At 44.7% G+C, this 27,708-nt stretch overlaps 2 protein-coding genes across 2 annotated transcripts in view; one reads left to right on the top strand and one right to left on the bottom strand.

Moving 5' to 3' along the window:
• XPO7 (exportin 7) overlaps positions 1-24,623 on the top strand; it is a 47,896-nt gene extending 23,273 nt beyond the window's left edge. Inside the window, exons 6-28 of the mRNA XM_062597069.1 lie at positions 26-130; positions 2,722-2,887; positions 3,441-3,514; positions 4,978-5,097; positions 5,708-5,854; positions 6,693-6,865; positions 7,972-8,165; positions 8,846-8,951; positions 10,236-10,371; positions 11,371-11,444; positions 12,559-12,639; positions 13,146-13,209; positions 14,423-14,531; positions 15,111-15,217; positions 15,700-15,788; positions 16,436-16,543; positions 17,647-17,729; positions 18,298-18,512; positions 19,673-19,811; positions 20,274-20,434; positions 22,292-22,390; positions 22,709-22,836; positions 23,046-24,623. Coding sequence (XP_062453053.1) covers positions 26-130; positions 2,722-2,887; positions 3,441-3,514; positions 4,978-5,097; positions 5,708-5,854; positions 6,693-6,865; positions 7,972-8,165; positions 8,846-8,951; positions 10,236-10,371; positions 11,371-11,444; positions 12,559-12,639; positions 13,146-13,209; positions 14,423-14,531; positions 15,111-15,217; positions 15,700-15,788; positions 16,436-16,543; positions 17,647-17,729; positions 18,298-18,512; positions 19,673-19,811; positions 20,274-20,434; positions 22,292-22,390; positions 22,709-22,836; positions 23,046-23,139 — 2,772 coding nt within the window. The 3' untranslated portion in view covers positions 23,140-24,623. The remainder of the gene's footprint in view (positions 1-25; positions 131-2,721; positions 2,888-3,440; positions 3,515-4,977; positions 5,098-5,707; positions 5,855-6,692; positions 6,866-7,971; positions 8,166-8,845; positions 8,952-10,235; positions 10,372-11,370; positions 11,445-12,558; positions 12,640-13,145; positions 13,210-14,422; positions 14,532-15,110; positions 15,218-15,699; positions 15,789-16,435; positions 16,544-17,646; positions 17,730-18,297; positions 18,513-19,672; positions 19,812-20,273; positions 20,435-22,291; positions 22,391-22,708; positions 22,837-23,045) is intronic.
• A 376-nt stretch (positions 24,624-24,999) lies between these two features.
• PBDC1 (polysaccharide biosynthesis domain containing 1) lies at positions 25,000-26,774 on the bottom strand. The gene is made up of 6 exons (XM_062597068.1): positions 26,736-26,774; positions 26,519-26,584; positions 26,343-26,402; positions 26,008-26,148; positions 25,790-25,901; positions 25,000-25,336 (listed from the first exon to the last, which is right to left on the bottom strand). The coding sequence occupies exons 1-6, from the start codon at positions 26,757-26,759 to the stop codon at positions 25,215-25,217; spliced, it is 525 nt and encodes a 174-aa protein (XP_062453052.1). The 5' UTR covers positions 26,760-26,774; the 3' UTR covers positions 25,000-25,214.
• Between the last annotated feature and the right edge of the window lie 934 nt (positions 26,775-27,708).

Below are 27,708 nucleotides of genomic sequence, written 5' to 3'. Positions count from 1 at the left end.
AAGCAGTGGTTTGCTCTCTGTTCAGGCGGATACTACTCATCCACTGACCAAGCACAGGAAAATAGCCTCTTCCTTTCGAGATTCATCTTTATTTGATATATTCACGTTGTCATGCAATTTACTGAAACAGGTAAGAAAATCGGTTTGTCATCTCCTCTACTGATACGTGTTGGGGCTGTAGACTTTGGGCTGAAGTTCTCTCTGATGTAATTCCTTTGGAACAAGTGCTCTTGTTCTAGGAAGTAATGTGTTCTCATGGCACAGAGAAGTTTGTTTATCTTTAGAGATGTGTTCCAGCTTTTCAGAAAAGCTTTGACTCATTCTTTTTTTCTTTTTATGAACAGCTAACACAAATACTGAAATATTGCAATTTTTTTTAAAAAAAAATGTTGATTGGAGATACATACTTGGACCTTGAGGCTTGGGTTTAAATGTTCCTGGTTTCAAGCATCAGGAAAGAGATGATGTGTTTGTTCCAAAGATATTTTGGATATCTTTGATTCACAATCTTGGCAGAGAAATTTGCTATAAAACAAGTCTTTGTTGTAACCTCAAATTAAAACCCACATGATGAGAAAAATAAACTCATCTTCATGAGGACATATTAGATTAAAGGGAGACTAAAGGATTGTCCTTGATCTTCTCACTCATGATAAGTATTAGATTGTCTTGTGTTCTCTGGGTTTTTATTTTGTGCTAATTATCGCACACTAGTTCACTTGCTGCAAGAATATTTACCTTGGGACAAGATGGCAATATTCTGTGAGAAAAGTGTATGAAACTTCTGTTTGTTTTAAAGAGTAGCTTTTTTCAGCTGAAGTACTGTTTTTGTTAGAGAAATAACATGTATATTTTGTATCCGGGTAGATTATCTGAAGAAAATTTTTGATTCTGCATCTGGTTTCTTTTCTAAAAAGCTGATACATAAAGTTTTAAAGGTGTATTCAGAAGAACAGCATTTTATATGAAGATTTAGACCAATTAACTGAGTGGCACAGATTTGATTAGTTTAACTTTTATCCTTCAAGCTGACTGAAGTGTCAAAGTTGACAAATAGCGCAAAGCATGAAAAGCAAATTTTATTTTAAGGATCTTTCAAAATTAGCAGTTCTTGTTCTGTCAGTAATATAGGTGGGTATGTGGGTGTAACTTGATCTTGTTTCCTTTGGAAACCAGAATAAGGCTTGTACAACTATGCTAGTCATCCTTTCGTATACACTCATCTGCTTGACCTGTAACAGCTTTAGTAAGTTTTGGATTTGTTGGCTTATTTCATCCGCATTTGATGGACAGTCAGAGGTCTCTCAAAAAAAAAAAAAAAAAAATAAAGACATTCTCCACTTTGAAAAGTGGTGCCTGGCTAGGTGGCCCAGCTGTGGAAAAGACTATGGTGCAGCAGCCTTGAATGTATTCACATGCCAAGGATTGCAGGCAGAACAGGGTCCTTAAAATGCCCAAACTTGTAGGAAAAAGTTCTACAAGCACTTGTGTTCAGCTAGGAGGTGAAGGCTAGGCCTTATTAATTCTGATGTCCCAGAACTGCCCTTTTAGCACTGTCCTGTATGTGTAGCTTCAACTATAGTAAGTACGCTACTCTTGCTGTGTGACCATGTGAACTTGGAGACTTGAAAGATGTGGCTTGTTTGAGGAAGAAGGCTCTAGTTTTCACCCTAACTCTTAATCATCCTGCTTTTGTTTCTTAGGATGCTGTGATTTAAGACAGATTGGAATGTTTCCTGTTGTCTCATGTAACATCCTTGTTTTCCTGTGATTAAACACCTTCTACTCAAGTTATTTCTTTTTTATCTAGTTGGCAGCTGTATCAAGCTTCTGTATATAAAGCAGAAGTTTCCAAGGTGATGCTTTTGAGTGGGGGTGAGCTGCTAGAAACCAGTGATCATGTCTACATCATTGTCCACAAAACTGCATGTAATTAGGCAGTTGCAGAAGAATAAGCCTTTGTGATACACATGCTGGAGAGAGTGAGGAAGAGATTTCAGCAACCAATTGCAGCTAATCTTGGCAGCCTCAGTACAGTGCAAAACATTCTTTGTGGTTGGCTTAAGCTGGAAGAAGTTAGTTTAATTTTAAGCACAGAGCAATAGCACAAAGCCTAGACACGCTGGCTTATCCCTGGAGTACAGTCCTGAGTGTTATGTGTAAACTGCTGTGAAATGACTTAGTATTTCATATCCACTAGGTTCTTTGTGATACTTGAATATCCATGTTTTCCCTGCCTGTAACAGAGCTTTGTAATCAGAGCAGGGCTTATACAAACCTGCACAACAAAAGTGAATGTGCTCATTTCCATATGAGGGTTAGGTGCAGCAACAGTATTCCCTGCTGTTAGGTGCTTGTCAAGCAGAAAATGTATTCTTGTGTTTAACCTTAAGAACTTCCTTATCTCACGAATCTTCCAGTATGATTGCAAGTTGGCAAGCCTGGTGGCTTTTCTCCTGTGCAGTACAAACTGAGTGAAAAATGAACCACTATCTAGTCATATATTTTATGTAAAGACTAAGTATGTAAATACACATACTGTCTATAATAGTGTAAGGTTAGCTGGGATGGGGTCTGTGGTATATGATCCTTACGATTGTCACATCCCATTGAAATTAAATTATTGCCTCAGACTCAGCTGTCACCTTCTTGGGTGTTTCGAGGTTTTGTTTTGTTGTTTGTTTTTGTTTGTTTTTTCCTTTAATCCAACGTATTTCACAGGCTTCTGGGAAGAACCTGAATCTGAATGATGAAAGCCAGCATGGTCTGCTCATGCAGCTTCTTAAGCTCACCCATAATTGTCTGAACTTTGATTTCATTGGCACATCAACAGATGAGTCCTCAGATGATCTCTGCACAGTGCAGATCCCAACCAGCTGGAGATCAGGTAATGCTCCTGGAGAAAGAGGACTAATCTTCTGTAGCATACCAGCTGAAAATATGGGTGATTTGCAAGGGCCCTCTCTGCACCTAACAAACTTCTGCATATGGTGCCAGATGCAAAATCCGGCCTTTCTTTAGCATAATTACAAATGCAGTCCAACTTGTTGCCTTGGCCATCATGAGTTATACAAACACTCCTCTGTCCTGGGTCTTATACCTGCCAATTCAAGATACAGCAAAGTGTGTATACATTTTAAAAAAAAAAAAAAAAAAGTAAATAACAAACAACTCAGTGCATGCTGTTGACATCTTTCTATTTTTCTTCAGTCACTCTGCAGGTAGTTTCACAGGTTGTTTTCTTAAAATATTATCCTGGAATTTTAGCTTAGTACCAACAGTTTTACTTCCTTTCTGGGAAAGGCAATTGTGTCAAAACCTGGAAGTCCTTGTTGTTAACAGGACAAGTATGCGTGCGGTTCCTGATTTGGACAGATAAGCATTAAATCTATGGAATGTATTAAATAGACATGTCAGTAAATTGCTGCCTTCTGTTTCAGCTTTCTTGGATTCCTCAACACTTCAGTTGTTTTTTGATCTTTATCATTCCATCCCTCCTTCATTTTCTCCTCTGGTAAGTTTAGTGTTTGTTTTCCTTACAGAATTGGCTAACAATGTTTTTTGTAGGATTGATCAGGGAGACTTCAATGGTTAGAATGTGGTAGAATGATTTCAGGCAGTTACACAGATTTTGATGGCTCTGCCTTATGATGTATAGACAAAGAGGAGGCTGGTCCAGTTGTGCTAGTGCTGAGAAATTTGATGGCATCTAGCAGGTTTTGGAATGGATATAAGAGCAACTTGTAGGTTGGAAGTTCACCCTACTACTTTGTGTAGCATAGAATCTGCTAAATCTGCAAGCGTATCCTTGATGGATGCTGCTGATGTTATTTTCCACTGTACAGCTAATGTACTTGATCCTAAAACCATACTACAAGTAGGTAGCAAGTCTGGGAGTGCAATTAAGGAATTAGAATGCTCCTTCCACACTTTAAAACTAGGCCATGTCCCAGATGCATGAAATTGCCAATAGCACAGCTGAACTAGAAGTTGGATTATTTCTTTCTTGGAAAAAGAAAAAAAAAAAAACCCTACCAGTCATTTATCTGTCTAATGAATATTTTTCATAATTAATGCTACAATGAAAACTTGCCCTTTGGCTAGGGAGGGAAGGGTCTTTCAGAAGTATTTTTACCACTGAGACTCTCAGCACTGTTCATTATGTTGCAGGGTTACTTAGCTAGTTCTGAATTTAGAAATCTATAGACTATAGAACTATACTGAATTTAGAATCTCAGAGACTAACAGTATGAGGCTTTTTGTTACTGAACAGAAATATGAGGCAATTAAACCTGTAATTGTCTTGAGTCTTTGATTGTTAAATGTAAGAGCCAGCAAGAATGAGAAGTTTAACAGCTGAGGAGGTAGTAGTTATACTGGTCAGAGGGAATGGGGATTTGCCTCCAAATAAGGTGCAGTTATAACCAACTTGCTTCTGCTGTTCATAACCCCATTCAGCAGCTTGCTATTAGTGCTGCTGCATTCTTGCAATTTATACTTGATTTAAATTTGAGGTTTGGATTGAGAATGATTTAACACTTTTCTTGCCAATCTTCTATCTTCTGTATTACTTTTCCAAGTCTTTGTTAGGCATACCAGCTTTCCTTCCCTCTGCTAGTGTATTGTCAGTCTTATGCTTTCTATGTCCTCCATCTGAAGAAATCTCACTATTTTGGGGGATGCATAGCAGAGTTTAGAACACATCTTTGACTGTCAGACTGGAAATGTTCTTTTGGGTAATATGTTCCTTTATCTCTGCTGTAATTTGTTTCTACTAATTTTTTTATAGAATGCTAGAATTACAAAGGTGATGGCTGTAATTTCAAGTCCATCTTTTGAAAAAAATCAGCTGACGTGCAGCTTGCAAAGAAGTCTCAAACTTAACTGATTCCTTCTGCATCATGAGAAGGAAACCTGTGTTACTCATTCTATTATTCTAAGTCCTCTCTTTCTGTTTGTTCTTTTTGCCCATTTTAGGTTTTATCCTGTTTAGTGCAGATAGCTTCTGTACGCAGGTCCCTCTTTAACAATGCAGAAAGAGCAAAGTTCCTATCTCATCTCGTTGATGGAGTAAAACGAATACTGGAAAACCCACAGGTGAGTATTTCAGATGCAGTCAGTGAAATTTTTTCTGCTTCCTCTCTACATCAAGTATCTTAATAGAAAATAATTTGTACTATATTTGTCCCAGTCTGTATTCCTTAGCATTTCCATTTCATACCAGCTGTCTCTTTTTAAAGAAAAGGTAAAGAAGCTGAAGAAAGGTAAGAGTAATGAAAATGTTTAGTCTGGTAAAGGGATTTTAAAGAATTAGTGGCAGCAATAACTTGATGACAAGTCAATTTTAAATGTTGGTGTAAAAAGAGTATAGTGTTCCACCCAAGGTAAAGGTTTGAAGGATGTACAATTTAGGGATGATGGAAGAACAGTGGGATAGATGATAGTTTCACCCAGGCAGATAGGATGACACACTAGATTCCTTTTATCCCTTTTTGGTATGACTGTAGCCATCCCAAATTCAGTTGAAGAGGGGGTTGTGCCACATGCCTTGCTGTGACTTGTGGCACTGGGCAGAAGGATGCAGTATGTTATTGCTCTTCCTCTTTCATTCCCTAAACTCTTACCATAAATCTTTGCCTCTTCCTGCTGCTAGGTAGTGGTACATAGTGCTGTTTCTCAATTCTGCTGTTCTTTATTTTCTTCCTAGAGTTTGTCAGACCCAAACAACTACCATGAGTTCTGTCGATTGCTGGCTCGATTGAAAAGCAACTACCAGCTGGGAGAACTAGTGAAGGTGGAGAACTATCCAGAGGTTATCCGACTCATTGCCAACTTCACAGTGACCAGCCTGCAGGTAGGAACTGGTTTTGCTTACCCTTGATTTGTTGTTATTTTTTCTTTTCCCCTTCTCTCTCCTGGGCTTCTCTTGAAACAAAATTGTCACCCCCTTGTTCTTTGCTCCTTACTTTGCTATAATTGTGCTGTAAAGATGCCCACTACTGGGAAAAAAAAAAAAAAAAAAAAAAGCCTGTAAGCTATATGACAGAATCCTGTAGTGTACAATTGATCATACTGTGATTTCCTACTGAATGGAACAGGAGCAGCAGGTGGGGAAAGGCAGGGTTGCTATGCCTCTAGAGTCTTTTCATGTCCTAGCAGGGAAAAAAAAAACAACTTGTTAAATAAGGCTTATTTTTAGAATTATGTGTCACTTCACTGTTAAAATACAGTTGCAGAGATTGCTACTGATAGGAATATCATGCCATATTCCCACTGAGTTTCCTACTGGTATACACCTTGTAACTACACCTCCACACAGAATACAATTTAAAAAAATGTAGAACTTGCATAAAAAATTTGACAAAGTATTTATTTGGAAAATAGCTTTGAACTGTACATTTATTTGGGGAGCTGTCTGCAGCATGCTGCAGCTGAGCAGTGATTTTTGAACCAAAGGGTTTGGCTCAGCTACATATCATTGGAACTTATTTTGGGATATCTTTCGATTTTTACTGAATGCCAGTAACTCCGTCAGAACTTAAATGTTATATGAAATTCATTGTTTAAATCAGCAACTGTATCATTAAAGCTTCAAGTTGTTGTTGTTTCTAGTGCTATGTGAAACAAAATAACGTGGACAAAGTAATGAAGATCATAATTTACAGTTTTCCTCTCCTTTTCTTACTTGGTAGCATTGGGAGTTTGCACCAAACAGCGTTCACTATCTGTTAAGCTTATGGCAGCGGCTGGCTGCATCGGTGCCCTATGTTAAAGCCACAGAGCCTCACATGCTAGAAACATACACACCAGAAGTCACAAAAGCTTACATCACATCCAGGCTGGAATCTGTGCACATCATATTGAGGTAAGAAAAGCAGAGAGAGAGCAGTACTTCTGCTGCAGGCACCAGAACCCAGTGCAGAAGTCTCTGCTGTGTTTTTTTTGTTCTGAATTTTCCTGTAAAAATGGACTCTGACTGTGAGAAGTTTTATGAGTCACCGAAGTCTTTTTAAAGGAGGCTTATCTAAATTGTATATTCTCTTACACAAAGTAAAGCATGATTTTTTTTTTTAAGTTGAATTTTCTGAAGCAAAGGTGCTTATGTTGTCACTATCTGCAGTGTTCTCTCTTCCCTGATTTTTTTGTTTGTTTGTTTGTTCAGTGGAATTCATCTTATCTAGCTTTATATGTCTGCAGTGTATTGTTAATGCTCTGTATTAACATCATAGCAGAGAGGTATAAGTACACAAGGTGCGATTCACTTTGCTTTTAGTTATCTACCTCAGAACGGCACAAACTATGTCCAGAAGTACCTTACTCTTTTTCTTCTAACTGTAACAGCTGTCTGGAGGACTCTGCTGCAGTGCCTGAACTTGGGTGGTATAAATTCCACTTCGTGTTTGTATATATTTGATGGAAACAAATGGTTGAGTACAGAAAAATAAGCTATGAACGTCCCTCTGAGGGGGATGCAGGTTGGCTTATTTCTTTTCAGGTATCTAACAGCACATGGGAGGAACTTCAGATTTAATCAGTTCTGGAATTCACAATGCAACTTAATAGTGAGATTAGTGTGTTTAGAGGAAAAGGAAACTAAAATATGAAAGATGGAGTTTTTTTTTTTTTTATCAAAGACAGTCAGAAAAAGGCCTTGTTCTTGGCACTACCTGTTCTGTTCAAAGACCTTGATAAACATGAAGATGTAAGAAGAGCTTACTCATCCCAGGTCCTGATAACCTTTCCATTTGGGCCATTGGTGTTCTTCACATTTATGGCCACAGCAACAGTAATGATCAGCCTATTATGTCAGTCTGTGTAGCTCTCCATCATGACAAATACTGGAGGGAGAGACTTTAGTTGTTGGAATTGCTATATGACTGAGGAAAAACATCTGCTATCTAGTAGAAGTGTTACAATTTAAGTTATTTCTGCATTTTAAATCCCTTTCTTATCTCCTTTCTCACTGTATAGGGATGGCTTGGAGGATCCACTGGATGATACTGGACTTGTGCAACAACAGCTAGATCAGCTATCCACTATTGGCCGGTGCGAGTATGAGAAGACCTGTGCTCTGCTTGTGCAGCTCTTTGACCAGTCAGCCCAGTCCTACCAGGAGCTGCTGCAGAGTGCCACCGCTAGCCCTATGGATGTTGCTGTGCAAGAAGGTGAGCCTGTCTGGAGATCTGTGGCCTGCTAGCTTGCATTAGGTTGTCTGCTCTCAAAAGTACCGTTCCAGAAGCCTACCTTCCTGGTGAAATCCATGTAAGGGGGAGGCAGATCTTGCAAGCATTCTTTTGGAGAGATGCCTGTATGGTGTGAAATATTTATGGCTGTGGCAGTCATTCTGAATGCATGCAGCAGTGCTGGCTGAAGATGCAGTCACTGTCCTGCAACACACTCCACCCCCCAGGCTTTCATAGAGAAGTTATGTGAGCGTTCCCTCGTCAGTACTGCTACCCCATCTGTCTAAGGCAGGGTTAGCGTGGTCGTTTGAACCTCCCCACTGGCTGTATGGCTTTATTTTGGAAGAATAAATGCTGCCTGCTGACATCTACATGTGTTTAGATGTACAGAATGTAGTTTTGCAAGAAAGTGGCTTCCTACATTGGAATAACTTTTAAATAATGAAAATCTTCGAGGCGGGCCCGATGTTCTTTTCGTTGTAGTAATGCCATGCCTTTTCTCCACTGACTGGAGAATTTGAGTAAATTTAGTATAGTTGGGCACTAATGCAGGAAAATACTCTTTTTGAATCCTGTTTTCGCCAAAATAAAATGCGAGTCTCCTCCGCTTCCTCTGCGTAATGTGTGATGTGCTTGGTTCTGATGTCCTCTGTTGATTTCAGGGCGCCTGACGTGGCTCGTCTATATTATCGGGGCAGTGATTGGTGGTAGGGTCTCGTTCGCCAGCACGGATGAGCAGGATGCGATGGATGGCGAGTTGGTTTGTCGGTAGGGATGCTGACTTTTCTAGCTGCATCATACTTGATGTCAACACAAGAATCACTATCATGAAGCTGCCACCATGTTCTTCCCCTCTTTTCCACACTGAAAACCACAGTGTGGCATTGGCCGTTCTGGCTAAAGCCAGTCAGCAAGCTTCTGCTGTGACTTGGCTAAACTGGGAAGTCTGGGTTGTGAATGAGAGGGGAAGAGCACATAAGAAGGGAATTTATACCGTGCTTAAATGTATGCATTGGCATAGAGCTAAAATGCATGATGATTCTGTGCTGGGGCTGGGGAGTCTTTTTCCTAGTTACTAACTCAAAATGTGTTTTGACCATAAATATGCTGTGAATGTTGTAGTTCTGCAGCTATATACTGTCTTCTAACACCTGGTGGATATTCAAAATTGTAAATTCTCTCCACTGCAAGCTGGGTGGGTGGTGGGTGGGAAAGTATGTCACTTACTATTCACTAACAACCTTGAGTTGCACCAAATGTCTTGTGGACAAAAACCCAATTGCCCCATTCTGTAAGCTAGGATAGAAAGAGGAGCTAAATCTGCTAACATATGGAAGTTGGCCTGTTGATGAGCCATTATTAATAGGTAACATCGAGCATTAGCTTCCCCTGTAACTGATAGTTATTGAAGGGGAAAGGATGAAACTTCATGTTATATTTCAGCTACCCTCAGCACCAGCAAGACATTCATACAAGTTTGTTTATGTTTTATTTTCTCCTTTCACACTCTGTTTTGTGGGACTTCCCAAAATTGCTTCTTTTGCCCCTCATTCTGTTGCATGTATATTACAGGGAAATCCTTCCACCCCTTCCTTTCCAGAGAGGTCTGCTTATTAACCCTGTGCATGGACCCTAGCACATTTCTACAGTGCTCATAATAAAAGCCAGTCTCAGGTGGGAGTGTCATTCAGAGAGCTTGACCTTTTGAATGGAACAGGTAGTGGTTTCTCTAGTGTGTTTGAGCACATGCTGGACCAGACACTGGGTAAGTGCTGTAAAGCACCTGAAATTCACCTCTGCAGTAAGTTAAAACCAAGGCCTTGTATGCCTTTTATGAGCGATATGGAAGCCGTATAGCGGTCTTGCACAGAAGGAAAGTATACCTTAGAATTCATTATTAGTTTTGTCAGTTTTTGATCCAAAACAGCACCTGCAAAAATTAAGAAAATATTCTATTATATGCAGCTTGGAAACAATACTGTGTGCTAGGAATTCCTTGTCATCACAGGTCCAGCAGCATCTAAGGTTGTTTTTTTCCACACCTCTCTCCAGGGTGCTACAATTGATGAACCTTACAGACTCTCGTCTGGCTCAGGCTGGGAATGAGAAATTGGAGCTTGCAATGCTTAGCTTTTTTGAGCAATTCCGGAAGATCTATATTGGAGATCAGGTGCAGAAGTCTTCCAAGGTAATTCCTTTTACTATGTATCTTTAGGCCATGCCAAATGCAATAATAGCCTTGCTTTTTTAAAATGAAAACAAGTGGAAAATAGCAGAAGTGTTTGAGACCTGTCTGTTCTGTTTTCTAAATGCATGTCCCGTGTTCTAATATTGCAAACTATAATCTGGTCTTGAAATAACGTATTCCATATGTCTGGGGAAGGAGCCAGTGACTGTGGCAGTAGCCTAGAACTTGAGACCTGGTTCAGTTTTGTTATCTTACCAGGTTCTGAGTGTGACTTCGAATGAGTCCCTTAAGCCAATCCAAAAGCATTGATTTGCTGGATGCATACACCCATGAGGAGCTGAGCCGTAGCATTTGTGTTTTGCTTTCCCAGCTCTGAAGTGAGGATAAATAACCGTTCTCTTGATCACAAGGCAGTTGTAAATATGCTGGACTCTGAATGCCTCGGTGTGTACTTAGAGATACAAAATACTAAGAAAAAGGATATAAAGAACAGAAATATCCTTATTCTAGAAATCAGTTCTCTTTGCTTCCAGTGACTTGTGACTTTCATTCCCCACCCCAGAGACTTTGGAGCAGGGGTATGATAAAGGACTAAATTGTTCCAGACAAACTCACTAAGATACCCTGTGTAACTGCAGGAGGAGGAATACAGTTGTGATGTCCCTTTTCCCAAGGAAATGCATCCAGCTTCTGTGTACAGTATTTGAAGCTGCTATGACTAGTGGTTAAAAGAAGAGGTAGTGGTGATTAGGACAAGTATTGATGTGGATCAGATCATGAGCATCTCTGTGCGTTGTCTGTGTGGTTTGAGAAAACCCACGTTATATGGCCTTCCAAGCATGTCTGCCACAAGGGTGAGCAAGTGAAAAACAATAATCCATGACTGCTTGAAGTTGATATTTAGAAGCCGTGATGAACAAGAAAATGTTTGTGGTTGTTGCCTTGAGCATTGCTTGTTTTGTCGGCAGCTTTTAGATTGGTGATGTTTTGTCTCTCTAGCTGTACCGTCGTCTCTCGGAGGTCTTGGGGTTGAATGATGAGACCATGGTCCTGAGTGTCTTCATAGGAAAAATGTAAGTGTTCTTGCTTGCAGCCATCAGAGTTTCCAGGGTTCGTTTGAAGGTATAACTGGGACTACTGGAATATGAGGCAGTGTTGTTCAGTCTAAAACTAGTAACATCTGGCTACTTGAGAGAATTATCAGCTGTGATCAGGGGCTTAAGTCATGCATGGTATCCAGGATTGATTTAACTGCTGTGGACTCTAGGCTGGGCCATGGAGATACAAAAATACACCCTGCACCAGGATAATGGATTCTCTTTTTTCCAGTGCCTGCTTAGTAAAACCAAAGTCAGAGTGGGGACAGCTTCAAGTATTCATGCCCTATCACTTGACTACTGCCAATCACCAGCCACGAAAGCTCTACGGGGAGGGGACTACTCTTTCAAAATCTTTTGGTTTTTGTTGTTTTTCCAAATAGCAGTATTAGTACCAGAATAGCACAAGTCCTTTTTAAAAAATTCCTACACTCTGGTAGATCCCCTGTTCAACTTGCTGCTTAGCAGCTTTCCTCTGGACCGAACCTGTCGACTGAGTTCTGTCTTGTCTTTGGAAGCCTCCATTAGCATTTTAAACTGCTTTAGCAGCTCTAAGGCTGAAGCCCAGTGCCATGCGCCTGGAAAAACAAAGCCACTAGCCTCAACTTCTTTAGCATCACCCCATCTTCATGTGCATGGTGCCTTGCCTACCCAAGTGCACTTGAGCTGCACATCCACAGGGGGTGAAATGGCTCTCCTGGAAGAAGCAAGGGCTACTAGAATTCTGCAGCTGACAGTGGATGGTGCAGGTGCAGAATTGCATACGTCTGCATGTAGTCACTGCCGCAGAATTCTCTTACCCTTGCTGCAGAAATCAGCCCTGGAGTGCCACAGAATTCCAAGGGCCTGGGTATGGGCCAGTGTAGCTTGGGACCCAAGTAGTGAAGATTATCTGAAGGATAATTTTTCTAGTCAACCAAATGTAAGTACAGTAATTTTATACCAATATTTTGTGGCTTGTGATGTCTGTGATTCTGGAGGGTGGAACTGATGATGTTGGGTGGCAATTTTACCTGGAAAAAGTGCGCCATGCAGCAAAGGAGAAACCTTACAAACCCCTCTGATCCATCCTTGTTGTCCTCTCCCCTAGCATCACGAACCTGAAGTACTGGGGTCGATGTGAACCTATCACTTCCAAGACTCTGCAGCTGCTCAATGACCTCTCCATTGGATATCCTTTTCAGAAGAGCTGTGAGTGTACAGAGCACTTAAGCTTCAGGATGGGGAAAAAGTGACCCAGATGCTCAGTTGGAACAGGAGCACTCTGCATATAACATTCCAAAAGCATTTAATCTTTCAGGTAGTGAGAAGAGCAGAATGTAAGTGCTTGGTCAGCTTTTTCATCTAGTTGTTGAATTACTTGATGACTGTAGTTTTATAAGCTTTCTAGTGTGGATTATAGCTGCTTTGTAGCTTACTGTTCAAAGTCTTAATTTGTGTGCAATCACAGTTTATCTTACAGTCTTCTACTTGTTCTTTGTGCCAAAGTAAATAGACTGTAGATCTCTGCAGTAGAGAAGAATGCAGTATAGTAAGAATTGTTCTTGAAACAAGTGGAGGAGAAGCTAGAAAGTTTTAAATAAGACATAAATCCCCTTCCAGCTTTGCTCTGGAGGGGGCTTTGCAAGTACATGTGTTTTTTTGTTGACTCTGCTGCTTCCTTAACACCCCCTTTACATACAGTAGTGTTAGAAAACTGGTGAAACTGAGCGCTGTACAGTTTATGCTGAACAATCACACGGTAAGTCCGTTTATCTTCTACTTGTCTCACAGCAAACTCCTACATGTGCCTTTGTGCAGCTGAAAAAAATCCCCAGACTTTAGCACCTGGACACACTTTTGAAGTTTATCTGTTTCCCAGATGTTTCCATCATAAGATGAGCATCTAGGAAAAGTTATCTTTATTCCTTTTCTCTATGTTCAAAGCCTGCCCTTCAACTTTGTTGGGTTATAATTAGGTGATACCTTTCATCCCAGAGGAGTTAATGTGGGGATCTCTGCACTGAAAAACAACCATTTTCAGGGTGAAATGCAGGAGATGGCTGGTACTGCTGCACATGCAGTCAGAAATCAGTGAGCACCTTTTCTGAAATTTAAAACAAAAGTGTTCGAATGCTCCAAATTTTATTCTGAACACTGCTCAACTGGAGAAAGTGTCACTGCTGCAATGGTCAGAATAGCAGCCTTGTTTCTCAGTCATTACCAGTATTCCTTGTGCAGAACCGGGGTGTTGACTTGAAAGCAAGAATATTAGAATGAGCAACTGAAAATGAGCAGCGGAGAGCATCAGATTACTGACTTGCCTTTGTGAACATTTGGTAATTTGATGCTCTGATGCTGTAGCGATAGGACTCCTGAAACCATGTCCAGGAGGTTTGGATTGGCTCATTGAATGAGGCATTGTATTCCTTGATCTAGCTGTTTTTTTTTTTTTTTTTTTTTTGGGGGGGGGGGGGGTGCAGGTAGTCACATGTGCTATGCTTGGTCCAGAAACTGCATTTAGATTCCATTGTACAGTGCTACAGTTGCCCGTGGAGGATATAGGCAAAGTAACTGTGAATCTGCAGAGGGCTGATTTTCAGCAACTTTAACCCCCTGAGAGTTCCCTGAGAATGAGAGGCAGGATGCTTCTCTGTTCTGGAGGCAAAGAAAGACTTTCCTTGTTCATCTTGTACCGTGTAATTCTCAGATAAGTGATAGGACAGGTATCTTTGCCAGTACACGGGACATACTCCCGTGTTACTACGTTAGTTCAGGGTTTGCGAGCCTGTGGACCAGACATGTTGCCCTCTGGTGGCCTACTCTTTGAGATCATTCATGTGAAGTGCTTAGCAGCACTTCAGTTCTTATTCTTGAAGAGGCTAAGAATTAGAGGATTCGACTCGACCTCTAATACAGGAGCCCATTCAGGCTGTTGGTTTGCTTTTAACCCCACTGTTTTCTTCTGTTCGCAGAGTGAGCACTTTTCCTTCCTGGGTATTAACAATCAGTCCAACCTGACTGACATGAGATGTCGGACTACTTTCTATACTGCACTTGGGCGTCTTCTCATGGTGGATTTAGGTATTACAGTCTTCTCCTGGGAACTAAAGTGGTGATAGTGTGGTTGGGATGCTAGGCTCTGCAGGATGCTGAGTACTGCTATTAAGGAAGTTACAGGACCAGGAAAGGACATGGGAACGGGAAAAGTCAAATGGGATAAGAAAAAAGAAAGGAAAGAAGCTAAAGAGTGGTTGGGATGCTAGGCTCTGCAGGATGCTGAGTACTGCTATTAAGGAAGTTACAGGACCAGGAAAGGACATGGGAACGGGAAAAGTCAAATGGGATAAGAAAAAAGAAAGGAAAGAAGCTAAAGAGTGGCTTTGTTGCTGTGTGCAGGTAGTCCACACATGCATGGGAGAAAGACCAGGGCTTAGTTTTCTCTTCATAATATACTGAATTCTTTCCTGAGATGGCAGGGTTTGTTCTAAGCTTTTCTAAAGCGAGTTAGAGATAAACAGTGACAGCACCTCTGCCTGGAAACATGGTGTCTTTAGCTCTGTGGGTGACCAGTGTCTGAAACTCTCAAGATATACTTTGAGGCAGATACACAGAGTGTAGGAGTGTGCAGTCTATTTCCTCTTCGTTTCTCTTTTCTTTCAGGGGAAGATGAGGATCAATATGAGCAGTTCATGCTTCCCCTTACAGCTGCTTTTGAGACTGTGGCACAGATGTTCAGTACAAATACTTTCAATGAACAAGAGGCAAAAGTAAGTTGGGCAGAACTTTACTTGTTATCTGTGCTTTCCTTACTCTTATCCCAGAGACTTAGACTTTTCAAGTTCAGTCAGACAGGAGAGAGCAAATAAATCCTGACAAGAAGAAGCATTCTTGCCTCTGAGACAGTAATTACCAGAATGGGTGGTGTTTTCCTCCCAACATGTGGGGAAGAGGTGATACCCCTGATCTCCTTGGGTTTTGGATGTAGTGTATAATTTAAGCAGTGAGACTAATCTGCCAGCTTTCCCCCTGCTGGGAATGAAATACCCCAGTACTGTCATTGCACTGGCTCAACTTAAGGAAGGCTTCTGGCACTGACTGAAGAGGAAGAACTGACTAACTTGACTGGCAGCCACCACAGAAACATTATGTTACTGTTGGGATGGGAAGAAGACTAGCAGCCCTAGGCTAGAGGAGCCAAGGGAGACATCTTTGTGTTTTAACATTTAATGCCTTTTCTTTTGCAATACAGAGAACGTTGGTTGGTTTGGTGAGAGACTTGAGGGGAATAGCCTTTGCCTTCAATGCCAAGACCAGCTTCATGATGCTGTTTGAATGGATGTATCCTTCTGTTGCCCTACAACTTAAGCTACCCTGCCACTTAGAGGGGAAACTCTAGCTGGCTGTATCTAAATGCCATATTCTCACAGCTAAATACTAAATGAGGTTTCATTTCACTTTTATAGTACCTGGTGTTGTGTCTGGAAGCTCTAAAATAGCTTTGGTTTGCTCTGGCTGCGCAGCAACCTAAAGATTTGGCCTGTAAATCCCAAAGGCTTTTAATGGGATATATGCATCTTGGCAACAATGAAAGTTTTTCTCCAACTTGCTGACAGCAGTAGGTGTATTTGACCTCTTGATGAGACTATAGCTGCTCAAAAAGCCTGGGATCTGTGTGCTTGAGGGTCTCCTTTGGCTGGTAAAGGTTACTTGTTTGCAGCTATGACAGACCTTTGTATGTCTGCCCTTTGTCCAAAACCATTTTGGTTCTGATTTGCCATAGTATAAGAAGCACTTATGCAATTCCCTCAGCGGACTTGGGATGCTTCTCTGATAAAGCAGACCCCAGCTAGCAGCATCAGCTGTGTTTAGCCTTAGGTAAGCTGCTTAGGAAGACTGGGAGGCAGTGTACAAGCTATGCCTTTTCGTAGAAGTTACTGACCCTTTTTTCTTCATGTAAACAAAGTTCCTTAGTTCTTACCTTGCAGCTATCCATCGTACATGCCAATCCTGCAGCGGGCAATTGAACTCTGGTACCATGACCCAGCCTGCACTACACCTGTCCTCAAACTGATGGCTGAGTTGGTACATAATAGGTATGACCCTCCAGTGTCTGCATACTGGCAGGGGTTTGTCTGTCTGTTGCTTCCACAGTTTGGGTGTTGGAGCCCAGTTGTGGTTTTTGTACTTGAATCTATCAATACTTTACAGGGTGCCAGGAAGTGTGTGTGTGGGGGGAATGGGTGATGTTTCAAAAGAGAAGAAAATTACAAATATCAGTTGTGTGTCACAACTCAGTCAGATCCAGAGACAAGATCAGTAAGCACGCTAGATTTCTGGAGTACTTATTTGTAAGGCCAGCATCATAAGACAGAGGTAACTTGTATTTTTAAAGTCTGTTTAAAATGAGCATTGTTCAGTCAGCATCAAGATGCCTGCTTTTGCTTTAAACCATTCACTCTGCTGGAAGAGGTATCTCTGATGCTATTCAGATAATTCAGAAGCTGCCTAGTCTGGCAATGGAAGTTTGCCAAGATGTGGCTCTGGCATACAGCCAGCTGAACACAACCCTATAGGAAGGGACCAGTGTTACAGCAAGTAAAAAGAACAGAGGGTTCAGACACAGTTGCTTTAGAGTTCTTGAGAATCCATACTGTTAGACTGTTTACCACAACCAAATGGCATCTTTGCAATAGGATGAACCTTACTGGGACTTGTCCTCTTACTGATTTCAGAAGTGAACTGGAAAACTCTCTGCACTTCAATTTAAGATCTGTTCACTGTGGCAGGGAAAAAATGCCAAGATCTGGATTTGTGGTTGTGTTATGAATAGGAGCTAGTCAGCCTGCCCCACAGCGCTCTCTTCCAAGATGTTCACTGTGTTTGTGTACAGTAGCCTAGTGACTATTGCCAGGACAGGGTTTCCAGACTCAGACTTGTAATATTCCTAAAGTCTGTGAAATACAGGCCCTTTCTTCTGAAACAGCAAAGCTTGTCTGTCCCTAAATGGCTGTGTCCTGTCTTGCTTTGGTAATGAACAACAGAATACTACGAGGCTGGGGCATTCTGTTGAACTCTTCCGAATAGATTTCAGAGGAGGGTGTCCCGGTACTTAGCAGCACATGGAGGTGCTACAATATAGTCTCTGTTTTCGTTCTGATATGTATGAGCTCATATTTATTTCCTGTTTTTCCGTTAGATCCCAACGGCTGCAGTTCGATGTGTCCTCACCAAATGGCATCCTGCTTTTCCGAGAAACAAGTAAAATGATAACTACTTACGGTGAGTATCCAGCAGGTGGGGTCTAGGCAGCCTCAATCTGCCCTTGACTCCTCCACTTGCTTGGAGAGGGAGAGCTGGGACACTTGCCAGATCAGAAAATAAGCCCAGGGTGTGGGAGGCAGTACCAAATCACTTGCTAAATGCATGCCCTGATGCAGGAAGAAGCTTTAGGTTGAAGTACTGGGTAGGCAGGCAAGCAGAGGGGTAGGGTATTTGCTGTGCAAATACAGAAGAAAAATGACAGCAATGAAAAGGAAGACCAGCTGTGCCCCTTGTGAGTATGCAAGGTGTAAAGGGGAACTTGTAAAGCTGATGCAGAGCAGTTCTATCCTCATGCTCTCTTGTTTCTACAGTAAAATTGCATGCAGCTGTGTTATCCCTGGCTTCTAGTAGAACCATGCTGTTAACATGTAATAGGTTTCTTAACCTTTGGCTGGGAAGTAAATCTCCACTGTTTGTGACCAACTTCTCAGTCGTTCCTTACAGCTCTGCTCCCTCCTGTACACTGAGGGAGAAAGTATCTGGATGCAGTTGTTGAAATACTGAGTCTGCTTCTGTGCTCATGCAGGAAATCGTATCCTAACACTTGGGGAGGTCCCAAAGGATCAAGTCTATGCCTTGAAACTCAAGGGGATTTCCATCTGCTTCTCTATGCTGAAGGCCGCACTGAGTGGGAGCTATGTCAACTTTGGGGTCTTCCGTCTGTATGGGGATGATGCACTGGACAATGCCTTGCAAACTTTTATCAAGCTTCTGCTTTCCATCCCTCACAGTGACCTTCTGGTAAGCTGACACCTGCGATTAGCAGTGTAAACACATGGCTAGGAAAGACAGGGTGGAAGACTATACAGTAATCACAGAGAACCTAGAGAACAGCCACTTCCTCAAACCCCAACTAGGGACAGGCCAGCAGGAAATTACAGCTCCTGGAATGTGCAGCAGCAAGTCCTGTGCGAAGGCTGTAACGTCATCACCCAAGGGCCCACTGGGCAGCCCCACTGCTCATCTCTCCAGCAGGGTATGCTCCAAGTCTCAGCAGAGCAATTACGCAAATAATTGTTTCTCTACCTGAAAAATACCTCCTACAAGTGAAGGATTGTTCTTCCCTGTACTGTCTGTGGGCAAAGATCTCAATGTGTCAGCAGTTAGAACAACCTGTTTGCTGAAGACATCCACCTACAGAGTCTTGCTCCTATCCAGGCATCAAATACAGTAATCCATTTTGCATAAGAGCTTTGAGACCCTGTTGGCACAATCTTGCCTGGCAAAATACTGGGGAGAGGGAACCACATACCCTTCTGAGTCTCTTACTCATCTTATTACTATAGCAAAATCTGAAGGAAGCTATCTGATTGCATTCAGCACATTCTTGATCTGATGTAGCAGTGGCCAAACTGTGGCTCTTGAAAATGCAGTTCAAATGCAGCTCTTACAGTCGGACCCCTTTGCAGGATGACCGGCAGTCATCCTTGTCTGGGGGCCTGAGGGATCTGTGTCACTGACTCCAGAAGAATCGGCAGTACAGGCCGCTGAGCCCAGCGCTATGCACAAGGGTTTCGGGTGATCTGGCACTCTGCAATGGACACCTGGAGAGCCATTCCTATCACTTTATCTCTAGCACTGGTGTTAGTAGTCAGCTAACACTTCCATTAGAAGTGAGCGAAGCAGTGGAGAAACACTGATAAACTGTGTGATATAACAGTGTTGGGAGCCTGCTGGACCATTATTGTTGGAGCCTGTTCGGACAGTAGTTTGAGGTGGGGGGAAACATACTGGCTCATAAGTTACACTATGAGGGAGGTTTGTTCTCATTCCAGGAGATTCAGTAAGCAATTTTGAGATGACTAATGAATGGGTTGGGTATATCCCACTGTAGAAAGTCTGACTGATGGTTCCAGAGTAACCAAGAGGCCTTAAGTCTTTCTCTCTTTCTCTCTCTGCAGGATTATCCCAAACTCAGCCAGTCATACTATTCCTTGCTGGAAGTTCTTACCCAGGACCACATGAACTTTATAGCCAGTCTGGAGCCTCATGTAATCATGTATATTCTCTCTTCCATTTCAGAAGGCCTCACTGCACTAGGTAACTATTTCTGTTCTCTGTTGTGCTCTTAGAGCTCTGATTTGGAAGTGAGGAGAGAATCTTAAATACTATGAATTCAAAGCAACCAAAGTAATAGATAAAAGCATCAGGTTCCGGCTATGGAGTTGTGGATTGTTGTCCTGCCTGTGGGTAATCAACCTTGGGTAAATAATGTATTTCTTTTTCCAATACTAATAACAGGGCTTGTGGAAAAGGGTGGAATGGGTTGTTGAGTTAGTAAAGAGTCACATTGTTTCAGCTTTAACAGAGGTGAGACATTAGAGATAATGAACATGTCGGTGACTTCGTCACTGACTGGTCTAGGTTAGATGGCTCTAACTTGCTAAGTCCCTGAATGGAACCAGATGAATGGTAATGCTTTCCTGGGAGTCAGCCCAGGTGTGTCTGAGCAAGAGAAATGCTGGCAGCATTCCAATATTTCCTTCTCTCCTGTTCTTGCAGACACGATGGTTTGCACAGGCTGCTGCTCCTGTCTGGACCACATTGTCACCTATCTCTTCAAGCAGCTGTCTCGCAGCACCAAGAAGAGGACCACACCTCTGACCCAGGAGAGCGACCGGTTCTTGCACATTATGCAGCAGCACCCAGAGATGATTCAGCAGGTAGAGTGATGGTGTAGGGCCTCGTTGTGCCATAGCATGGTAAATTGCTTGATAAGCTGTGAGTTCTCCTAGCATGACAAAATATGGGGGGATGCATAATATCTGCTCTACAGTTCTGGGCTTTTCCTGAAGGAAAAGGATTTTCTGGCTAGTACCACCATCTCTCCTATGCTTTCAGTGTGTGATAGATCTGATCTGAAAATGCACTTCAGTGCAATGGTTTTCCCTGTGCAAGAAACACCATTTTTGCATTTCAGAAGTGAAAGGAAGTAGCAAAAAACAAGATTTTTTTTAAAGAAGAAAAGTAGTATAGACTGTACTAGCAATTTGTAGAAATGGAGCCAGGAAGTGTACCTTCTGCCAGTGAGCACGTGATCCTCTTCTGCTTTAAGACAGGATTTGTTTGAAGCCCTGGAGCAATTCAGTGGTACATGTGCACTCACAGCGGACTAGAAACCATGGGGTCTCTGTGCTTAACAAGGCTGTGGTTAGACTTCAGCATACAGCAAAAATCTCTGCTGTGACTCTTGTGTTGGGACCACGTGACAGTAAGGTTTGCTGCCTGTTAGAGCTTGCACTACCTTGGCACTGTTCATGCCTGGATTCAGAATGGCCTCTGCAGGGTGAATTTGATAATCAAGTTTTACATGCTGATAGCACATCTGCCATCTGTCTCCTGCCTCTATCCACAACGCTTTTGAGATGCATAGAGCTTGCTGGGATTTGTTTCCTCTGTTGGTCTTAAGCATATGTGATGGCAGAAGATCAATGAGGTGAAGACATGTTTTTCTTGCTTAGATGAGTCTTAGCATATATCTACATGTACTGTGTTGTTTAGGTATCTTTTTGTAGCATTTCTTAATTACAGACGATTCTGCTTGCAGAGGTCTTGGTTTTGGCACTCAGAGGGCTCAGCACTGGGATCTGGACATCCATACCTCATAGCAAAACACTTTTGTGCATGTTCCTCACCTGACCTGCTGTGTTTGAACAGCGTGCAGTGCATTTCTTAGTGTTATCCACTGGTACTAGTCGAGGTGTCAGCATGACTTCTGAGTGAAAGCAGGAAATACTGTTCTGTCCTTCCACCTAGGTAGATCAAAAGCAGGCTCTTTGGGGAGCTAGACATAGCATCTTCTGGGGACAAAAGAGAAACTGCATTTCCAGACCAGTTGGCTTAGACCTCAGTTTTATTCCTGCTATTACACCCTAACAAGGCTGCTAAGGGCGTGTAGACACCACTAGTGTGGAATAGAGCAGCTTCCCAGGGCACAAGAACATATGCCTGTGTGCGGTTTGTACAGTTAAGCTCTTGCTGTTACTTAAATGAAGATTAGACGGTCTTCCCCTGGCTGCCTTGGGGCAGGATAGGGTGTGAAATAAATACTGTAACAGCTTTCAGCACCTGCTATGTGTGCCTTTCACTGAAGAGTTCTCTGCTAACCAGTGTTCACTGTTCTCTGCTAAGCAGGTGCTCCTTTTGTCCCGTGATGCTGGGAGCACTGTAGCATTGAGGATCCAATAGGAGATAATATCAGAAGCATTAAACAAGCACGAGCTGCCCTTAGTATGTACATGCTTGGCTTTTAATCTCGGCATCTGAGTGTCTTTGTCACTGGTGGTCTTTCTAGCCCGCCTAGTGTAAAGTACGGTACAGAGGCCAATCAGCCTTCAGGTGGGGGTCGTCATGGCAGCATGAGTGTGCCTGTTTCACCCCTTGCGTGTAATGCAAGGATGCTTTCTTCTCCTGTGGGAAGGAAACTGGAGGTGTATGCTCACTCTTGTGCGTACACAGTGCCATGGCAAGGGGAGAGCTGGATTTGAAGGGCTGGTTAAGCCTCAATCTCCCTTTTCCAGATGCTGTCAACAGTGCTGAATATCATCATCTTTGAGGACTGCAGGAACCAGTGGTCAATGTCTCGGCCTCTGCTTGGCTTGATACTGCTTAATGAAAAGGTAAAGATTCCAACCTCCCATCCCAACTGGAGAAGCTTTCTGGGTGGAGCCTTCAGGCTGAACTAAGCAGTACTGTGGCAGAGCAGGAAGTTGGAAAGCCAGGACAGACTGTCAAGACAGAAGGGTATCTGGCCCTTCCCTGCAGCAGTCCTGGCACTGATGAATCCTATTAAAGTCTCATTTATAAGAGCACTAGAAATCATGTGAAGAGGTGTAGTGTGTTCCCTCTCTTTCTAAAGAGGATGTATTATGCCCTGTTCCAAAGCTAAGTCGGCTATTGCTCTGAAAATTAACTCATTCTTCTCTTGTCTCCCCCAGTATTTCTCTGACTTGAGGAACAGTATAGTGAACAGCCAGCCTCCAGAGAAACAGCAGGCAATGCACTTGTGCTTTGAGAACCTCATGGAAGGCATTGAACGCAACCTCCTAACCAAGAACAGGGACAGGTCAGTATGGAAGCCACTGGGCCAAAGACCTTTTTGTGGGACTGAGACCTGCCTGGGTCCTGAGGTGTTCTGAGCCTATAGGTTTATGTGGAAGTACAACCTAGAGAACGCAGCGTACAATGGTTCTTGTGGCAGCCTTATGGATAACAAAACATTCACGGCATGGGCAGCCCTCTGCTCTAACATGCACTGCTCTGCATTTTCCTTAGGTTTACACAAAACCTGTCAGCGTTCAGGCGAGAGGTAAATGATTCCATGAAGAACTCCACCTACGGTGTGAACAGCAATGACATGATGAGCTGACGTCTCCCAACTCCACCTGTACAGAGCAGCATCTCTTTGGCCTGGCCCAGAGGGGTTACCATTTCCGATGGAAAGAAAAGAGAGCGTTTCTAATCCCTGCTCTTCCCTAGGGCTGGATTGCGGCGCTCGCTTTGACCGTACTCCACGTCCTGAGGGAGGAGGGAACAGGAGGGGTTAAGCTCACCAGGGCAGGGTGCTTCTGTTTCCGTGGGAGGGGGTGGAAGGGCATAAGCCAGGTGCAAGAATCCAGCGTCTCCCTACCAGAATGTCTGCGTGGAACGCCAGCGCTCTGCTGCAGCCTGCCTTGTATAAACATGTACATTTTTTCATAACATTTTGAACAAGGTTTATATTGACTCAATTTAAAAAAAAAAAGTGTGATTGAAATTTTTACAGAGTCCTGGTGCACCAGTGCTGGCGTGAGGGTTGTGTATGCGAGTGAGGAAAGTGTGTCCTGCAGGCCTGAAGCTTTACTGGGCAAGGGGTGGGTGTGTGAAAGTGCAGAGATATATTTAGTGACAAGTGTAGAGAGAAGCAAAAACAAAAACAAAAAAAACAAACATTGTAAAATTCCAAATGTATATTTTTTCTTATTAAGCCCCTTGAAATCACAATTTCCTGTTACCGTCTTGCCCTTGTTATTAGGAACTCTAAGCCATGCTGCGTGATCTCTCATTCGTGCTTGCTCGTGGGTGTCTCTCCTATCCCCCCAGTGTAACAGTAGGCGCTGTCCCCCTTGTCAATTTGCTTCTAGTAGGGCCCTCGCCTCCCTCCCTCTGGGTGACCTGTTGAACTGACATGTTGCGTGGGTGCCAGCTTCCCCCTCTGTCCCAGCAGCGCTGCAGTAGGCACTCTCCTGACTGAACCTTGTACTTGTTTCCTAGTTGCTGTAAAGCTGGAAGCATGTGTGGAATAACCAGGCTGGGGGTGAGCTTGCCCTGGTCTTGTGAGCTTGCCCACCACAGAGCTAGTGCAGTTGGCCCTTAGGGCAGGGCATGCGTACTTGGACAGAACCAGGAGCGCAGGACCGCTGCAATGAATTAGCCACCTTGGAGGGTTCTTAATAACAAGGTTTGCCTAGCATGAAGTATTTAACAACCCCTTTAAAATGATTCCATTTTTTTCTAAGTCACCATAATAAATGTTTTGGATATAAAATTTACTTACAGAGAAAAGCTGATGGGGGAGGGAAACCTGTTTGCCTTGTACTTTTCCCACTATTGTTGCTGCTAGTCGTGTGCATTCTCTTGCTCAGCTCTACCCCAGACACTCGGTCCTTAGGGTTTCAGTTTTTCTTCCCAGACACCACCTATTCTTAATTTTATTTTCTTTTTTTTCTTTTTTTTTTTTTTTTGTTCTTTCCTCTGGCGATTGTGTGTTGGGTCCTTTTTCGCGTGAGCAGATTGCTGGTTGACTTGTAAGGGTGTTTGCTGCATACAGTGTAAGCATTGTGACTGCAAATAAACTTCAATGGTTTCTACTGAGCTGTGTCTATCTGGGCCTTGCCTGTGCTTGGGAAACAGACCCTCTGCCAGTTTCTGCTGTGGGCTCTTCTCTGCACAGACCTGATGGAGAAGCTGGCCAGTGCTTGGTGGGCTTTGTTTTACAAATGAGGTGACAGGTCAAAAAGCATATTTGATCTGCCCTTGGGCAGGCTAGATCGTAGAGTCCTGGACTAATATTCTAGCAGCAGAGTTGAACCCTGCTACTTAGTGCTAATGTCGCAGTGATCCCTCGCCTGAAATCTAACTAAAATCAAAGCAGATTCAGTAGTTTCTTAACTTTTAGGTTTGTTCTGGGGGAATCTGATAACCCATTTATACAGTCTGGCAGCAGGTCCATCAACTCTTGCAGCACACAGAAGTTTCTTAAATGTTTATTTACAGTCTGCAAATGGAATCTGAACTCAAAGGCTATTTCTGTAGGAAAGGCAGCGAAAGCCCAGTTCAGTCCTGCGGGAGAGCATCTACCCTCGCTTGGGTCTGTACATGCCTCCTTTATGAAGGAACAGGTGCTCCCGTGTCAGTTTTCTGTCCCACATCCGTTAAGCACTGGAGGTGAGCTCCATCCCATCCTCATGCAGATGCCTCTTCCATTGCTCCAGCAGACGCTGGTTTTTTGGCATTGTTGTAGACAACATTGTTAAAACCCTCTCTGTTGCGAGCTATTTCAATGGCAAAAAACTGGATTCTTGTGGCTAAAAGAGGGAAAATAAAGGTTTAGAGATGGTCTGTGGGTAAGCTGGGTTCAGACTTCCTACAATCTTATGCAGCCTCAGTCCCAACGAATGCTTCCCATCTCCACAGAATAGCAGGGCCTCCTTTTTTAGAACAAAAGGAACTTGCTTAATGCTTCACCTTGACCCTTGCTAGCAACATGCACAGCAGCTTGGGCAGGCTGAATTGCAGAGAGGTAGCAGGAGGAGAGAAAATGGTAACCATCCTAAGTCATCTCTATTCCAGGCAGAGCATGGACACTAAGTGCAGATTTCTGGGAACGAGGAGGAGAGAAAGGCACAATGCTCTCTGCACCCACAGCAGAGAAGAGCCAGGTCAGTCCTGGAACATGATACCTACATCTAGCCTCCTAGAACCAGCAGAGCTGGTGTGACAGGTGACCTAACACCTCCTCTAGCCCTGGGCCCGCTCACCAAATATCGTATTCTCTTCTGTGTAGTCTCTGCTGCAGTCCAGGCGGAGCAGGGTACCGTAGTTGAAGTCCTCAACAACCCCTTCAAACTGCATGCAGAATGGTCGCCATTTCTAGAGAGAGCAATGTTCATGTCTGCCTCATTTCTAGAGCCACTAGAAGGCAAAGGCTGAGGGAGAGAAGGGATTCACCCCTCCCTGCTACCCTCTCAGCACTCACCTCTTTGGCTGGCTCTGATTTGAGCTCTTCTGGGTCAAGTACATCAATTTTAAGATCGCTAAAAGCTTTTCTGAATTCGCCGTAAATCTGGTCATCAACTTTGGTGAGGTTCAGGAACTTGGGATCAACGGAGGAAATAAGCTACCAGGGAAGATACAAGAAGCAGTAGAGCTCACGCCCTCTCCCTTTGGCCTGTGGCTCCTCTCCAGCTCTTTCAGGCCTGGGTCTCGTGTTGCGCGATGGGTAGTGGTCTTACAGAAACAGAAAGCACGCGCGATCCCACCTAAACCCCGCTGCCACCGGTACGACTTGACCGCTACCCCCCGCGCACTTACGTTGAAGTAGACCTCGGCGTGCTGGTACGCCTTCATGGCCCACATCATTTCAACGCTGGGCTGCGGGCAGACAGGAGCAAAGGCGGTTAAACGCTGCCACCCGCAAGGCAGCCCCCCCCGCAGCGCGTATCCTGAGCTCCCGCTGCTCTACCCGCCCGCGCCCCGCCGATACTCACGTCGTTGCCGTAGGCGTCGGCCGGCAGCGACAAGGCGCGAGCGGCCGCCGCCGCCTCGCTGGCTCCCTGCGGGCGACACGGGAGAGGAGCTGCAGCACCAGGGGAGGACGCGGGGAGCCGCGCACGGCCCGGCCCGGCCCGGCCCGGCCTCCGCGGGGGTCCCCGCCCCGCGCCCGGCCCGGCCCGGCCCGGCCCCCCCCAACCGCCGCGGCCTCACCAGCGCGCCCAGGGGCGCCGCCATTCCGCCGCGCCGCCGGCCGCCTCCGCGCGCATGCGCCGCTGGCGGATGGGGCGGGGCAGGGGGGCGGGGCAGGGGGCGGGGCATGGAGCTGGAGGGGCGGGGCCAGGGCGGGGCGGGGCGCGGTGGCGCCAGGTCGAGCGCGGGGACAGCGGGTAGGACGCGGTGGCGATCACAGCGGTGGCCGGGCACGGTGGCACCCGGCAAGGTGGCCGTGCATGGTGGTACCTGGCAGGGGTGGCCGTGCATGATGGCACCTGGCAGGGCACGGTGGCACCCGTCGGGGTGGCCGGGCACGGTGGCACCTGGCAGGGCACGGTGGCACCCGGCAAGGTGGCCGTGCATGGTGGTACCTGGCAGGGGTGACCGTGCACGGTGGCACCTGGCTGTGCCGGATGGCACCCGTCGGGGTGGCCGTGCACGGTGGCACCCGGCAGGGGTGGCCGTGCATGGTGGCACCCGGCAGGGCACGGTGGCACCCGTCGGGGTGGCCGTGCACGGTAGCACCTGGCAGGGGTGGCCACACACGGTGGCACCCGGTCATGCCCAATGGCACCCGTCAGGGGTGGCTGTGTACGGTGGCACCTGGCAGTGGTTGCAGGGTACAGCAGCGCCCGGCAGGACTCTGCGAGGCAGCCCCCGAGCTCCCGCGCAGTCCGTGGGGCGCCCTGCATGCGGGCGGTCGCACCCGGGGGGCTGGAGCTGGTGCCTGTGCACCCTCCCCGGTCGGGACTGCGCTGGGGCACCCAGCGCCACCCTCGCCACCACCCGCTGCAGGATGGGACTCGGGGGGTGGGACGAAGGGGATAGGGCTGATGCCGCCGGGCTGTCTGTTCCTCCACCTGCAATTCTGGGCCCGTTTCCCAGGCTCAGCTTGTCCGAGGAGGAGCCGAGGTCCGCAGGCCTGGGGGAGCGAGGCGGGGAGGAAGGCTGGGCAGGGAGCACGCGGGGC

Source organism: Rhea pennata, chromosome 28, assembly GCF_028389875.1.
Source record: "Rhea pennata isolate bPtePen1 chromosome 28, bPtePen1.pri, whole genome shotgun sequence".
Taxonomy (NCBI): Eukaryota; Metazoa; Chordata; class Aves; order Rheiformes; family Rheidae; genus Rhea; species Rhea pennata.
Note: the sequence above shows the minus strand (reverse complement) of the source record. Positions and strands in the feature narration are given on the sequence as shown.